This window comes from Myxine glutinosa, chromosome 10, assembly GCF_964187855.1.
Source record: "Myxine glutinosa chromosome 10, kmMyxGlut1.1, whole genome shotgun sequence".
Lineage (NCBI taxonomy): Eukaryota > Metazoa > Chordata > Myxini > Myxiniformes > Myxinidae > Myxine > Myxine glutinosa.
Window position 1 is genome coordinate 23,447,668 of NC_136270.1, and position 13,876 is coordinate 23,461,543.

At 43.4% G+C, this 13,876-nt stretch overlaps 2 protein-coding genes across 3 annotated transcripts in view; one reads left to right on the forward strand and one right to left on the reverse strand.

The window, feature by feature from the left end:
* Positions 1 to 13,876, forward strand: part of LOC137434339 (growth arrest-specific protein 7) — a 517,476-nt gene that overhangs the window by 113,448 nt on the left and 390,152 nt on the right. The gene's annotated exons all lie outside the window — the stretch shown is intronic.
* The window catches only part of CLCN7 (chloride voltage-gated channel 7), a 109,846-nt gene that overhangs the window by 77,377 nt on the left and 18,593 nt on the right, over positions 1 to 13,876 (reverse strand). The window contains exons 5-9 of the mRNA XM_078785438.1: positions 12,832 to 12,965; positions 11,339 to 11,447; positions 11,047 to 11,127; positions 1,384 to 1,449; positions 750 to 833 (exon numbers count right to left, since the gene is read on the reverse strand). Coding sequence (XP_078641564.1) covers positions 750 to 833; positions 1,384 to 1,449; positions 11,047 to 11,127; positions 11,339 to 11,447; positions 12,832 to 12,965 — 474 coding nt within the window. The remainder of the gene's footprint in view (positions 1 to 749; positions 834 to 1,383; positions 1,450 to 11,046; positions 11,128 to 11,338; positions 11,448 to 12,831; positions 12,966 to 13,876) is intronic.

A 13,876-nucleotide genomic window follows, 5' to 3' on the forward strand; every position in this document is an offset into this window, starting at 1 on the left:
CCTCCCCTCCCCCTTCCTCCCCTCCCCCTCCCCCCCTCTCCTCCCCTCCCCCTTCCTCCCCTCCTCTCCCCTCCCCCTCCTCCCCCCTCCCCTCCCCCTGCCTCCTCTTCCCCCCCCTCCCCTCCCCCTCCCTCCTCTTCCCCCCCCTCCCCCCTCCATCCTCCCCTCCCCCCTCCATCCTCCCCTCCCCCCTCCATCCTCCCCTTCCCCTACCCCCTCCCCCCTCTCCCCCTCTCCTCCCCTCCCCCCCGTTCCCCTCCCCTCCCAGCAATGCCGGGTACTTCTGCTAGTAAAATATAAATGTAAGTATATATATATATTTTAAAAATAATCCATATGTGTGTGTATATATATATATATATATATATATATATATATATATATATATATATATATACATATATATATATATAAAATAAATATATGCATATATGCACCCATATGCAAACAGGATAGTAGGGTTAATGCTCTCTAAATAATAAAATGCTCTTACAGACGTCACATGACACTCTGTGAACAAAATATCGTGAACAGTCTTACTCTTTAGATGCAAATGACATGAAGATCAAACCAAAAGTGGTACAACTCTCTCACCTAAGTCTTCCATGAGTCTAAATTTTGTATTTAAAAAGAAAAAAGAAAAAAAAAGGACACCTCATGGGCCAGTATGGTATTTAATAAGCTCATCATTGTATCCTGTAAAACCTCCTCTATGATCGATGGAACTTAAACCGAGCAAATTAACTCACCTTGAAGTCCCGTTTCAGAGTAGTGGAGCGTCCCTGAGAAACTCCAGCAGCGATCACAGCACCTGAGTGGATCATGGGTCCTTCCTATTCACACAAGCATAGATACAGAGGACTGGCACAATTAACCCAACCAATTACTGTCCAGTTCCTACATCTCCCTCAACTGCCACAAACATCGCGTTCTGCACTATAAATATGTAAGGAGCACCGAATTCCCCAAAGAGCAAGACAATATTATTACCTCCACCACCGAAAGTGTCGGTTTGTTACCTCTGTCTGTTTCTCTGCGAGCAGAGAATCTCAAAACGTTATAGACGGATTCGAACGAAACTTGGTGGACAGGTTGGGTGTGTGACGAGGACGAATCGATTCAATTTTGGCAAAGATCCGGATCCTCACATGGGTGGGGAGGAGGAATTTTTTTTTGTGTCCATGACCTGACCGACCCCGTGTACTACCAACACGTATGCAATTTATTTTATTATGCTCTAACAGGAACACAACCACGGATACACGCTATAAAATGTGCCATTAGTGGCTGGACATAGATACACTTGCTCTGTTATGTTAAGATTATTATTTGAGACATCACTTTCATTGTTGATATACAGATTCAATAATCAAGGTGGCTCACAAACCTTTCGACAGCAAGGCCTCCAGACACTGAGAATATGACTCCAAGCACCTTCACCAATAAAGTCTGGAAGTACAACGGGTGATTACTGACTGTTGCATGAAAAATAAATAAGAGAGAATAGATCAAAGGTTAATTCTAACACAGTAATTTTGCAAATTAAACACACAATTTGCAAAACTGAGCTTTCAAAAGTATTTAGAGGCAATGTACCTGAATGTAATTTGTTTTTTATTACATACTTAGAAACAAGTAATAGACTTGATAATTTCAAGAAAGAAATTTAATTTAACCCATTCCTGGGAAATATTGGGGCACTTTAGCCCTGTCAAGGTCGGAGTGCTCCAAGGCAGTCTTGGGCCCAGTCGTGCTACTAATCTTCATCAATGGTCTCTCCGATTCCCTGGAAAATCCTGCTCATCTCCTTGCTAACGATTCAACCCTCTGCCGTATCATATCTCATCCTTCTGACAGGCAGGCAGCAAGCAGCCTCTTCCCTATCTGCAAACCGTTGTTGTTGTTGTTGTTGTTGTTATATAGCTCCAGACAGTTCTCTGGAACAAGCCTGCGGCACGGAGACAGCCGATCAATCTCACAGGATTGACCCCGAGATCCCTCACAACCAGGATGATGTACCGCCTTCACTAAGTTAGGGCCACGACAGAGTTAGAGAGAGGGAAAGAAAGAAAGAGAAACGGAGGGAGAGAGACAGAGAGAGAGAGAGAGAGAGAGAGAGAGAGAGAGAGAGAGAGAGAGAGAGACAAGAGAGAGAGAGAGAGAGAGAGAGACAAGAGAGAGAGAGAGAGAGAGAGAGACAAGAGAGAGAGAGAGAGAGAGAGAGAGAGAGAGAGAGAGAGAGAGAGACTTGACTTTTGTGTGCTTTTATTATAAAAGTATCAAAACACACACGGAAAACACCACAAATTTTTTCAAGAAAAGAAAGTTGTACAAGAAAAAAGGATGTATATACATGTATATGTGGACATTGAGCATAAGTAAAATTTACAAAAACAAACTCAACACCTCATCTGTAAAAAAATCGTCGTTCACACTGCCGAAACTTATCCGGGCCGACACCATTCCTTTAAAGCAAAAGAGCACATTTTCATCTCTGCCACTCAATTTGATCTTCCTCGTTTTATAAATTGCAAGTTTAGCAATCCCGTACAGAAAATTCAAGAAAGGGACCGCTGTCTTGCTCTTGGTGCTCCTTTCAATGCCATACACAAGAATTGTAACAGAAAAAACAAACTTAAATTTATAAAATAACTGTTGGAGGAAACAAAAAAGGGGTACCAATCTCCTACATTCCACGAAAGCATGGGTCACATATTCAGCCTCTTCACAAAAAGGACAAACATTCTGTACAGGGAGATCAAACTTATGAAGTAAGTATTGGGTGACCAGGCCTGAAGAACTAATCTCCAATTTAAGTCTCCGGTTCGACCTAAAGTTGGAGACCTATACATCTCTTTCCACACTGGAGATAGGAATGAACGAGCCGGAAAGATCTCCGCCCACCGGTTTTTTAAAGGTTTTGTGAAACCAGTATAAGCACCTCTTGGCATATCCCATAACTTTTTTTTCCCATCACATGAAACACACCACAACCATCTGAATTTGAGAAGACACACTGTTGTTTTTTTGAGGTGATTTGGAGCTTGGGGAAATAGAGACGAGAGTCCACCACTTCATCTGCCCCAGTCCAACCGATATTTAATTCCCTGAAAGTTTTAATCACAACTCTCAAAACTTTGTCCACCATTCTCGATGACCGAAACCCCACTTTTGATGTGAGAGAGCCGGTGGATAACCATCCATTTAGGGAAGGCTTCATCAGGTCTCGCACTCTGTTTCTTCCATTACTGGTGAAGCAATGCATAAATTACCTGGAGGTTGAAATTTCAGGGAATAAAGGATTCAGAACCAATGGCTCATGCATATATTTTTTGGCATCGTCGGAGACCTCTAATCGTTGTATTCCAAGGACTTGCCAGGCATTCAGAAGGCTCTGATGAAACTCGGGGAGCAGAGTCGTGTTGACATGCTGCAGGTCCATGAGGAAGAGCTCTCGGTCATACGTCAACCCATCTGCTTCCTGCAGCCAAGCATTTGTGAGAGGCCGCCACAGGACATACTCACCATACAATAAACGCTTTATCGTCAACATGCGGAAAGCCATTATCCGACTCGGGACATGTATCAAGCTTTGGCAACCTGCATTTCGGGGTCTGCACACCACGTCTGGTCCAAGCCAATGGTGGCCTCCACAGAAAAACTGAGTTAGAATCCTCTGAATGCCTGTGACCAAGTACCTAGGAGGTTGGAGGGGGATAACTTTATGCCAAATAAATGGAACTACCAGGCTATTTATTATTGTCACCCTTGCCTTAAGCGATAGAAGGTGGTGCCACCGTTTCCATCTAGCCAGTTTCTGCTTAATTCTTTCCAAGAAACCCTCCCAATTCTTTTGTTCATATGCTTGGACTCCTAGAAATAACCCTAAATATTTAAACCCCTCTTTATTCCACTGCATTCCTCCTGGTAACACAGGCAGAGCTGAGGAAGGCGGACTGGGGCCCACCCATAAGGCAACACTTTTGTTCCAATTTACTTTTGCCGTGGAAGTGAGCTCAAACTGGGACAGACATCGAGAGACCTCACCCACATCATTTTGGCTGGAAACAGCAACACAAATGTCATCCGCATAAGCTGAAGTGACCATTTTGTAGTTTTTTTTTGTTAAGGAGACTCCTTCCACTGAGTTGCGGAGCAAACCTAGTAAAGGTTCGACCGAGAGACTGTATAGCATTCCTGAAAGCGGGCAGCCCTGACTGATGCCTCGCTGAAAGGGAAAAGGGCGACATAAGCTGTTGTTTACCTTCAACAGACAGGATGCAATTTCATACAACAACTTAACATAGGAAACAAAATTTTGTCCAAAACCAGCTCTCCTTATAGTCAGGTTCACTATGTTTTTTCGTTCAAAATCATGGTAGATTAGCAAACCTATACATTTTTGGAAACGTTATTACATGGAAAATCTGAAAATCAATGTTTACATTTGCCAATTCCGACCAATTCGATTCGACCAATCGACCAATTCCATTCGACCAATTCGACCATTCGACCAATCGTTTCAATCGACCATTCGACCATTCGACCAATTCGATCGATTCGATTCGATTCGATTCATCGAATTCGATTCGATCGACCATTCGACCAATTCGATTTGCCAATCAATTTGACCGACCTTTGCTTGTGTGGAACGGACTGTGAAAACGATGCGGACTATATTGTCGGATACGACACACAGGACAGTGATGACGAACTCTAAATGGCATATTCTGTAATCGTATATGTTTGATGCCATTGACTGCCTGTGTATATTTTGTCATTGACTGCCTGTGTAGATGTGAAGTTATACTGACTGCATGTGTATATATGATTTTGCTGACTGCCTGTGTATGTTTGGTGATATGAATTATTGTGACACATTTTGATGTTATTAACTGCCTGTACAAAATGATAACATGTATTTGATTATGCAACTTATCGCGAATATAAAGACAGTATTTTGCAATTCAAAACCTTTGATTCGTGTCTTACCATTCCCCATAGCACTAATTTGATACTTTCATTGGATTCCTTGTCCCTGAAAATATAGGTTTAGTATATATTTTAAAGTTTTTAGGGTAATTAGAGGCAGAAATAGAACAAAATATGTATTTTACAGTGGCCATTTTGAAAATCCAAAATGGCCGCCATACAGGTATCTCTCCAAATGTAAACATTGATTTTTAGTTTCCTTATGCTATAACCTTTCCAAAAATGTATAGGTTTGCTAATCTACCATGATTTTGAACGAAATATAATTTATTGACATAGTGAACCTGACTAATGGGAGAGTTTGCGGTATGGTCCTTTTGGAGAGACCGGGTGAGTGTGTGGGATTTGTTGGGATTGAAAGACTTATTCCAAGTTATACCAGCTCCGGATTCTACAAAGGTTTGCAACGACTATCGGTGATGCCTCTTTGTGGCGGTTGTACACCCCCAACGAAAGTTGGGGTCCAAACTTCCCCATTCTTCCCTGTTGCCTGGATTTGTCAGGACAGCACGGGCATGGTCAGAGTGGTGATCGGTCCTCATAGACCCACCCTTTCCCTCTTGTCTCTCTCTCTCTCTCTCTCTCTCTCTAGCCACCTGCTGGCCGTTTGTATGCTGGTTGTACTGTCATGGCGTCTGCTTGTGGAGGCCTGTGAGTGCTCTGTGTTGTTGCTCCATTCCCCCCCCCCCCCCCCCCCGTTTCCCCCCTCTGTGTCCTTGTGCCTTTTCGTGGAGTCTTCCTGGTGATTCCCATATACGTTGAGACGGGAGAGAGAGCCGGAGAGCACAGGGTGATCGCTGGTAAGGGTTCGCCGTTTTTGGGCGTCGCCCGATCGGTGTTTGCTCCTTCATCTTAAACCTCTATTTCCTTTTTTTTCCTTTCGTTTATCTTTCCTTCAGTTTGTTTTGTTGCCTCCCCTTTCCGAAGTTAGGGAAATCGGATAGGTCTGATTACTTCCCATTCCCGGAGTTCGGGTAGGGAAGATTATATTATATATTCACCCTCCCCGAGTTGGGGAGGGGTTGTAAGTGCAGCTGTTCCAGCATGGCAGCTGCACTATCTCGATTTACGGCCTTTCAGAGCCTGACCCATAAGCACGGGTTCTTTTGTGTACCTCCGGAACGTGAGGTTAGTGTCGAGGACGTTGTCCTCGCAACCGGTCGTGTTGTCGGGATCGACAAGGTTGTTGCCGCTTCGCGGATGAACAAGCGGATCGTTATTTTTTTGTCCGACGTGGATTGTGTCCCACAAATTGTGGAACAGGGTTTGACAATCGATCCAGATTTATTTGTTATGATTTCCCCACGAGATAGCCCAGCGATAAAAGTCGTGATATCCAATTGCCCCCCATTTGTATCCGACGATGTACTAATTAAAGAGTTGTCCCGATACGGTACCATCGTGTCTCGTATCTCCATGATTCCCTTCGGGTCACGAAACAACGATTTAAGGCACGTGGTTTCATTCCGGCGGCAAGTGTTTATGATTTTAAAAAATTCCCAGAAGGATTTAAACCTTATAATAAAATTAAAACATCAACAGAACGAATATACAGTGTACGTGTCCACCAACGTTCTAAAATGTTTTGGCTGCGGACAATTTGGGCATGTTAAGCATGACTGCCCCCGAAAAGAGAATTCTCCACAAGTACAACCTCCCCTCCGAACCGGGAATAAGCAACCCCCCCACCTTCCCACCACCGATCCAAACCCTTCCACCACCGACCCAAGCCTTCCCACCACCGATCCAAACCCTCCCACCACCGAACCAAGCTTTCCCACCGCCGAACCAAGCCCTCCCACCACCGACCCGAACCTTCCCACCATCGACCCAAGCCTTACCACCACTGATCCCAATCTGTCTACCACCGACCCAAGCCCTCCTACCACCGATCCAAACCCCCCCGCCGTACCCCCTTCCCCTCCCCTTGAAACAGGGGCCCCTCCCTCTACTGAAGGATCTAATTGCAGCCATCTCCTGTTAACGATAGACCTCACCCCCCAGGCGACATCGTCCAATCACACCTTGTTGCCTGCTATAACTGATCCTACCTCTCTCGCCGTGGTAGCCGATGGAAATCCTCTCCCGATGATCACGTCCTCCCCCCCCCCCCCTCCCCCCAAACCCTTGCAATCTCTTCCCACTAACCAGGACGAGTTTCAATTAGTCTGCCTAAAAGGAAAAAGACATCTGCAAACAACAGATGAAAACGGTCATCTCTTAAAAAAACCTACAACTGAAAACCGACAGCCCCTCCTCTCTGCCCTAGATTTGTCCCTCGTCACAGAAAATCGTTTCTCGGTATTGGAGGACATAGATGTGGATGAATCCTCGCTCTTGTCTACTGACCTAGAAACTGATATGGTTGAACCGCAAAAATTAGTACCCCCCCCCCCCCCTCCCCCGAAGATGGCTCATTTCTCTCCCTCCCCGTCCCCTCCCTCTATGGACTATGCCCCATCCGATAACGTGGAGGGATGTGATGACGGTGAGGAGATAAATGATGAAAACCAGTGTGACACACCATCTGAGCCATCTGATATAGATGACTCTGTTAGTGAATGTGGTAGCCTTAAGGAAGAAGAAACCCCTCCAATCCCTCCCTCCGAGATAAAAAGGTTTCTTAAGGACACATTCCGAAAAAGGATTGTTGTTATAGAAACCTTTTTTCCGGAGCTACCTGATTTTATACATTCCGCTAGACTGATGGTAAAACGGCCCCACGTTTTTAATTTCAATTCCTCCCAACGTCACCGTTTAAAGAAGTGGTTGCAAAAAGCCAAGAATGAACTGCTATCAAAAAATTGAGTGGTGGTCACTCCTCCTTGTAGCTGTAATGAGTTTTTCCATTTGTAGCCTGAATATTAACGGAGGATGTAGCTCTGTCCGTAAAGTGCAAGTAAGGGATTTTTTATTACAGAAGAAAGTTGACATTGCCCTCTTACAAGAGACCCATGCCAACGACTGCTGTGTCGCAGAGTGGTGTAGGCTCTTCCCCGGCCTGTCCTTTTTTAGTAACGGTGACTCCCGCAAAGGCGGTGTCGCAATAATTCTTACAGAATATGCCATAATATATGCCAAAATACACGATTACAGAATATGCCATTTAGAGTTCGTCATCACTGTCCTGTGTGTCGTATCCGACAATATAGTCCGCATCGTTTTCACAGTCCGTTCCACACAAGCAAAGGTCGGTCAAATTGATTGGCAAATCGAATTGGTCGAATGGTCGATCGAATCGAATCGAATCGAATCGATCGAATTGGTCGATCGAAGCGATTGGTCGAATGGAATTGGTCGATTGGTCGAATTGGTCGAATCGAATTGGTCGGAATTGGCAAATGTAAACATTGATTTTCAGATTTTCCATGTAATAACGTTTCCAAAAATGTATAGGTTTGCTAATCTACCATGATTTTGAACGAAAAAACATAGTGAACCTGACTACATCTACTTCCTCAACAAACTACTTGAAGAGGTAAAGTCACTCAAACTTTTGGACATTACCATCAGCCATTACCTTTCTTTGGTAGATCATATTTCCAAGATGGCCACCAAAGCCAGCTGCTGACTGGACATCCTCCATCTTGCAATGTCTTTCCTTGGCCAATCTGAACTTTTAAGAACCTACAAGGCCTTCATTCCCAGATTTCTGTTGTAGGCAGAAAGTCGTGACACGATTTGATTATTAATTGCAGCCAAGGCCGTTAGCTCCGAGCAACCCTGCCACCTCACTCCTTTTCCATACATTCAAAATCCCTTGCACACAGTCAGTAAAGCACTGACGATCTCCACCTGGTCACTATCATCGTCCATCTGATTGCAGTTGAGACAAGAAATAAAACTCTATCAGAATTGGCAGCTCTATGTTGCAAAGCTACTAGAACCAAGGGAGGTTGTAGTTAAGGCCACAGAATCAGAATAAAATCGTTTGTAATTTTACATCAACAAGTCGGTCTGTCACCATCATTGTCATGACAACAGGCTTCCTGAAAGTTTGTGACCCTCTTTTCTCTCAAACAGCTTGGTCAGTGTGGTGGTTGGGAGAGGGTGAGGTGGAGGTTGGGAAATGTTGTCATGATGTTTCATATTATCAGTCTCCATGTTCATTCCTGTTTGAATTAGAGCCGTCTCCCTCGACATATCACGTGCCTTCGTTATGGTCTGGCACACCGCTCTGCTCACCAAACTCTCCTCCTTTGGTATCCATGGAAATCTCCACGCATGGCTGGCGGACTTCCTCTCTAGTCGTAGTCAACGTGTGGCCCTGAATGCGTTTCTCTCATCTCCTCTTCCTGTTCAGGCTGGTGTTCCCCAAGGCAGTGTTCTGGGCCCTGTGCTTTTTCTCGTCTTCATCAATGATCTCTCTGACTCTCTTGAAAATCCTCTCTATCTCTTTACTGATGACTCCACTCTCTGCCGCTCCATTCCTCATCCCTCAGATCGGCAGTCTGCAGCCTCCTCACTCTCTGCAGACCTGGACAAAATCACAGACTGGGCAAACAAGTGGAACATGTCTTTCAATCCTGACAAATCTCACACTCTTACGATGTCTCTCCGAAAAGACCGACTGGACAACCCTCCCATCCACTTTCTGAATAATCCTCTCCAAGAAGTTCTGTCACTCAAGCTTTTGGGTCTCACTATCTGCCATGATCTTTCCTGGGAAAACCACATTTCCAAGCTGGCCTCCAAAGCCAGTCGCCGACTGGGCATCCTCCGTCATGCGAAGTCCTTCCTTGGCACACCTGAGCTCCTCACCACATACAAGGCTTTCATCCGCAGCTCAATGGAGTACTGCTCTCCCCTCTGGGCTGGTGCTCCTGCCTCACACCTAGCTCGTCTTCACGCTGTTGAAACCAAAGCGTTCAGAATCATTGGAATCTCCCGCGATGACGCTATCTGCGAGGGCCTTTCACTTACTCACCGCAGGCAGGTTGGTGGTCTTTCCGTCTTCTACCGACTCCTCTCCGGCCTTGCTCCCCCAGCTCTCTCTGGGCTCTGTCCCCCAAATATTCCTACAGGTCGCACAAGATCTGCCTGCAACCCTCTTATGGTTAAACTGCCAAAATCAAGACTCTCTGCTCACCTTCACTCCTTCATTCCTCTTTTCTCCCACCTCTGGAACAAACTCCCTCAGTCTCTTCAATCCCACTCCTCCCTCCAGGTCTTTAAAACAGCTGTTCACCACCATCTCTTATCTTCCCCAATCCAAAACCTTGATCTTTTCTACCCCCACTAATTTCACCCCAAATCCACTTTTTTAAAATACCAACTTCTTTCCTGGAAGTCCTTGGTGTCCTTGCGTTTTATACCTATCCTGCCTCCCCCCCAAGCCCTCTCCCTCCCACACATCTCCCGATGTCCCTGCTCTCAAATGTTGTGTTTGTGTGCTTCCTCCCCTTCTATCCCCATCTTCTCTACCACTCCCCTTTTTATATACTTTGTTTGCTTGTTTGTTTGATTTGTTTGTTTGATAAATGTTAGCTCTTTCACCAGCCTCGATTCTGTATACAAAAAAAATAAAAAATAAAAATTGTGGGATTAAAATGTGTGAGCATGTACGTCTTTGCTTGCAATCTTCAAGGTAACTCTCAGGCAGTAGAAAAGCTAAAATATGTTGCTCAACACACTATGTGGTGGTGTTGTTGGCATTAAGATGCCCTTCCATCCAAAATGCCCAACCTATATTTACTGTCTCATATTTAAGCTAGAAATGAATTGATTTTCAGTGCTTCAGTCAAAAATAACACTAAATGCCAGCTATGTACATCAACAAGTCAGTCTGTCACCATGATTCAGGCCATAAATGAACAACCTGTGATTTTTTAATGGCTAACTCTCAAAATGAGGATTTCCATTATACAAATACGTTATGACAGTTCTTACTGCCACCAAGACCCCTCAACCCAACCCCTCCAACCTCCCTCAAAGCCATGTGGTCTATATTTGCCTCGTGATGGAATAAAATAATAAACTTGGATTTCTATACAAATATTGACCGGTAAAGGTAAAATATTACCTGAAACTCGTCAATTTGGAAACGGCTCTCACCTTGAGGCGTACCACATGTGGAATCTTCACACCATTCAGGTAACATTTTATCTGTGGAACTCCACTGCCAGCTGCTATAGGCTGAAATATAATTACAAACCAATTAAGATAAATGCTCCGTAGCCACGTTTGATCCTAAATGTGGAGCGTTTATTAATCGTGCACTGCAGTTTTATTGGATATTATCGAGGCAGCAAACATCTTTCAAAGGCAGCCCAAATACACATTTAAAAATGATAAGCATCATATTACAACCGCCCTCATAAATGAGGTTACAAGATCTGTCACCAACCTCAACAAAGGCAACAAGGATGGAGCCCAGCATGACGATTCCTGCATTCATGGCTGCCCAAATTACCAGCGACACAGAGAGACCTCCACCTAAAGCGAACGCATCAATTTCTGATCTTCTGGTCAAGGGGTTTCACCTCAAAATATAGGAAGCACTTGTAAGTGTCAAGTTCAGGTGTCCTCTACACGTCAGAAAAGGTCTGTAAGTGGTCAGAAAAGGTCAAAAAATGTAAGTTGCACCTGAATAAACTGAGCAAATAAAAAAAAATAAGAAGACATCATGCAGAGCACAATACTTGCAAAATCCACCCTCCCAAAATAAAAAGTTGCCATGGATACATCAAATTGTCCATTTAATTAAGATTAAAATTGACGATCTTAATCAGAGCTCGTGTCAATCGGATGAAAATTGATGATTTTTCAGATGAAAATTTATATTAGAAGTTTGACCTAGAGTTGACCTTTGACCTTTTGACCTCAAAAAGTTGTTTTTCCAATTTATGTGATGTACAATGTAATTTCTCTTCAATTTTCAGGTTAATGTGATGAAAATTGACGATTGTTCAGATGAAAATTGATGATTTTAAACGTTTCACCTTGAGTTGGCATTTCACCTTTTAACCCCGAAAAGTTGTTTTCCCAATTCATTGAGGTACGATGCAATTGCTGCTTAATTTTCAAGTCAATCGGATGAAAATAGATGATTTTTCAGATGAAAATTTATATTAGAAGTTTGACCTAGAGTTGACCTTTGACCTTTTGACCTCAAAAAGTTGTTTTTCCAATTTATGTGATGTACAATGTAATTTCTCTTCAATTTTCAGGTTAATGTGATGAAAATTGACGATTGTTCAGATGAAAATTGATGATTTTAAACGTTTCACCTTGAGTTGGCATTTCACCTTTCGACCCCGATAAGTTGTTTTCCCAATTCATTGAGGTACGATGCAATTGCTGCTTAATTTTCAAGTCAATCGGATGAAAATAGATGATTTTTTTTTTAAATGAAAACTGCTGATTTTGGAAGTGTGACCGTCAGTTGACCGTTGACCTCTAGACCTCAAAAATAGTTGGTTTCCCAATTTAGTAGCTCAATATGCAAATGCTGTTCAACTTTCAAATCAATTGGATGAAAAATGACAATTTTATAAACTTGACCTCAAGATGACGTTTGACCTAAAAATTAATAGGCTTCTTTCTTATGACCAACTCTACCATCTGGTGAAGTTTCGTGAAGATTGGTTTCAAATTGTGACCTGTAGGCGATTGACAAACAGACAGATAGATAGAATAACGCACAAGACCAACCAATATACTTGAAAAGTCTTCTAATTTTGCAAGTAATAAAATAATAAGAAAGAAAGAAGAAGCCAATGATGTATTTTAATGTGCAAGGAGCAGCACAGCCTTCTTCCGGTGTTAAAATTCCAATGTATTTCCATAAACAAAACACAGTACAGTATAATGCTCCACAATCAAGACCATTGGAGGATATTGCCTTTCAGAACGAAGTACTTGAGGTCTGCAAACTTCTCAATAATGATGTCAATGATGCAGGCAATGAGTGCAGTGAAAATACCAATAAGCAGACAGATGAACCATCTGCTGATCTCCACAAGCCGGAAGCCCTGGTGTACACAAAAAAAGGTATTCAGGGAATGTTATCACAATACTACAATTTGTGAAGTGTCTGTTTGTGTGTGTTGGACAGAATGAATTGAAAACCGGTGGTTGTAATTCGGGGTGTGCGTGGGAAGATTTTAGGTGGTGGTTTTAGGTATGCAAAGCTACAGAATAAATTGCAGTTTCTGTAACTTATCATAATAAAGCCATGTACCAAGTTTCAGTTAAATATGTTATAGGGTATGGGAAAAAGGTCTGGAAAACCACAGGTGGGATGGACAGATGGAGAGTAAACATACAGTACCCTCTGGTGAAACCGGTAGGGGACAAATAAAACTAGAGCAAAGTAAATAGTGCACCATCGCAAATCCCCAGGCTTTACACCTAAAGCAAAGTTTAAAGATGGTAAAAGGCTCCACCAGGAATGACCCAATATCAGATTTTGAGTTATAAAAATCCTCTTTTTTGACCCCTGTGACCCCAAGTCCCCATCCCCGAGGGCACGAACCGAGGGAGTCAAATCTAAAATAATTGTTACCAATTTCATGCGTCTCCCAATGTTAATTACCTCCGCCACCAAAGGTGGATGGAGGTTATGTTTTTACCACTGTCTGTTTGTCTGTGAACAAGATATCTCAAAAAGTTATGGACGGATTCGGACGAAATTTGGCAGATGTAGCGTATGTGACAAGGACGAAATGATTAGATTTTGGTAAAGATCCGGATCCGGATACTAGAATTTTTAAAGTGATTCTTCACCATTGGGAGATGGGGCCAAAAACGATACATAGCAGGATATCTCAAAAAGTTATGGACGGATTTGGACGAAACTTGTTGGACAGGTTGGGTGTGTTCCAAGGAAGAATCGATTCAATTTTGGTGAAGATCCTGATCCGGTTTTCTCCCTTCGCCCCGC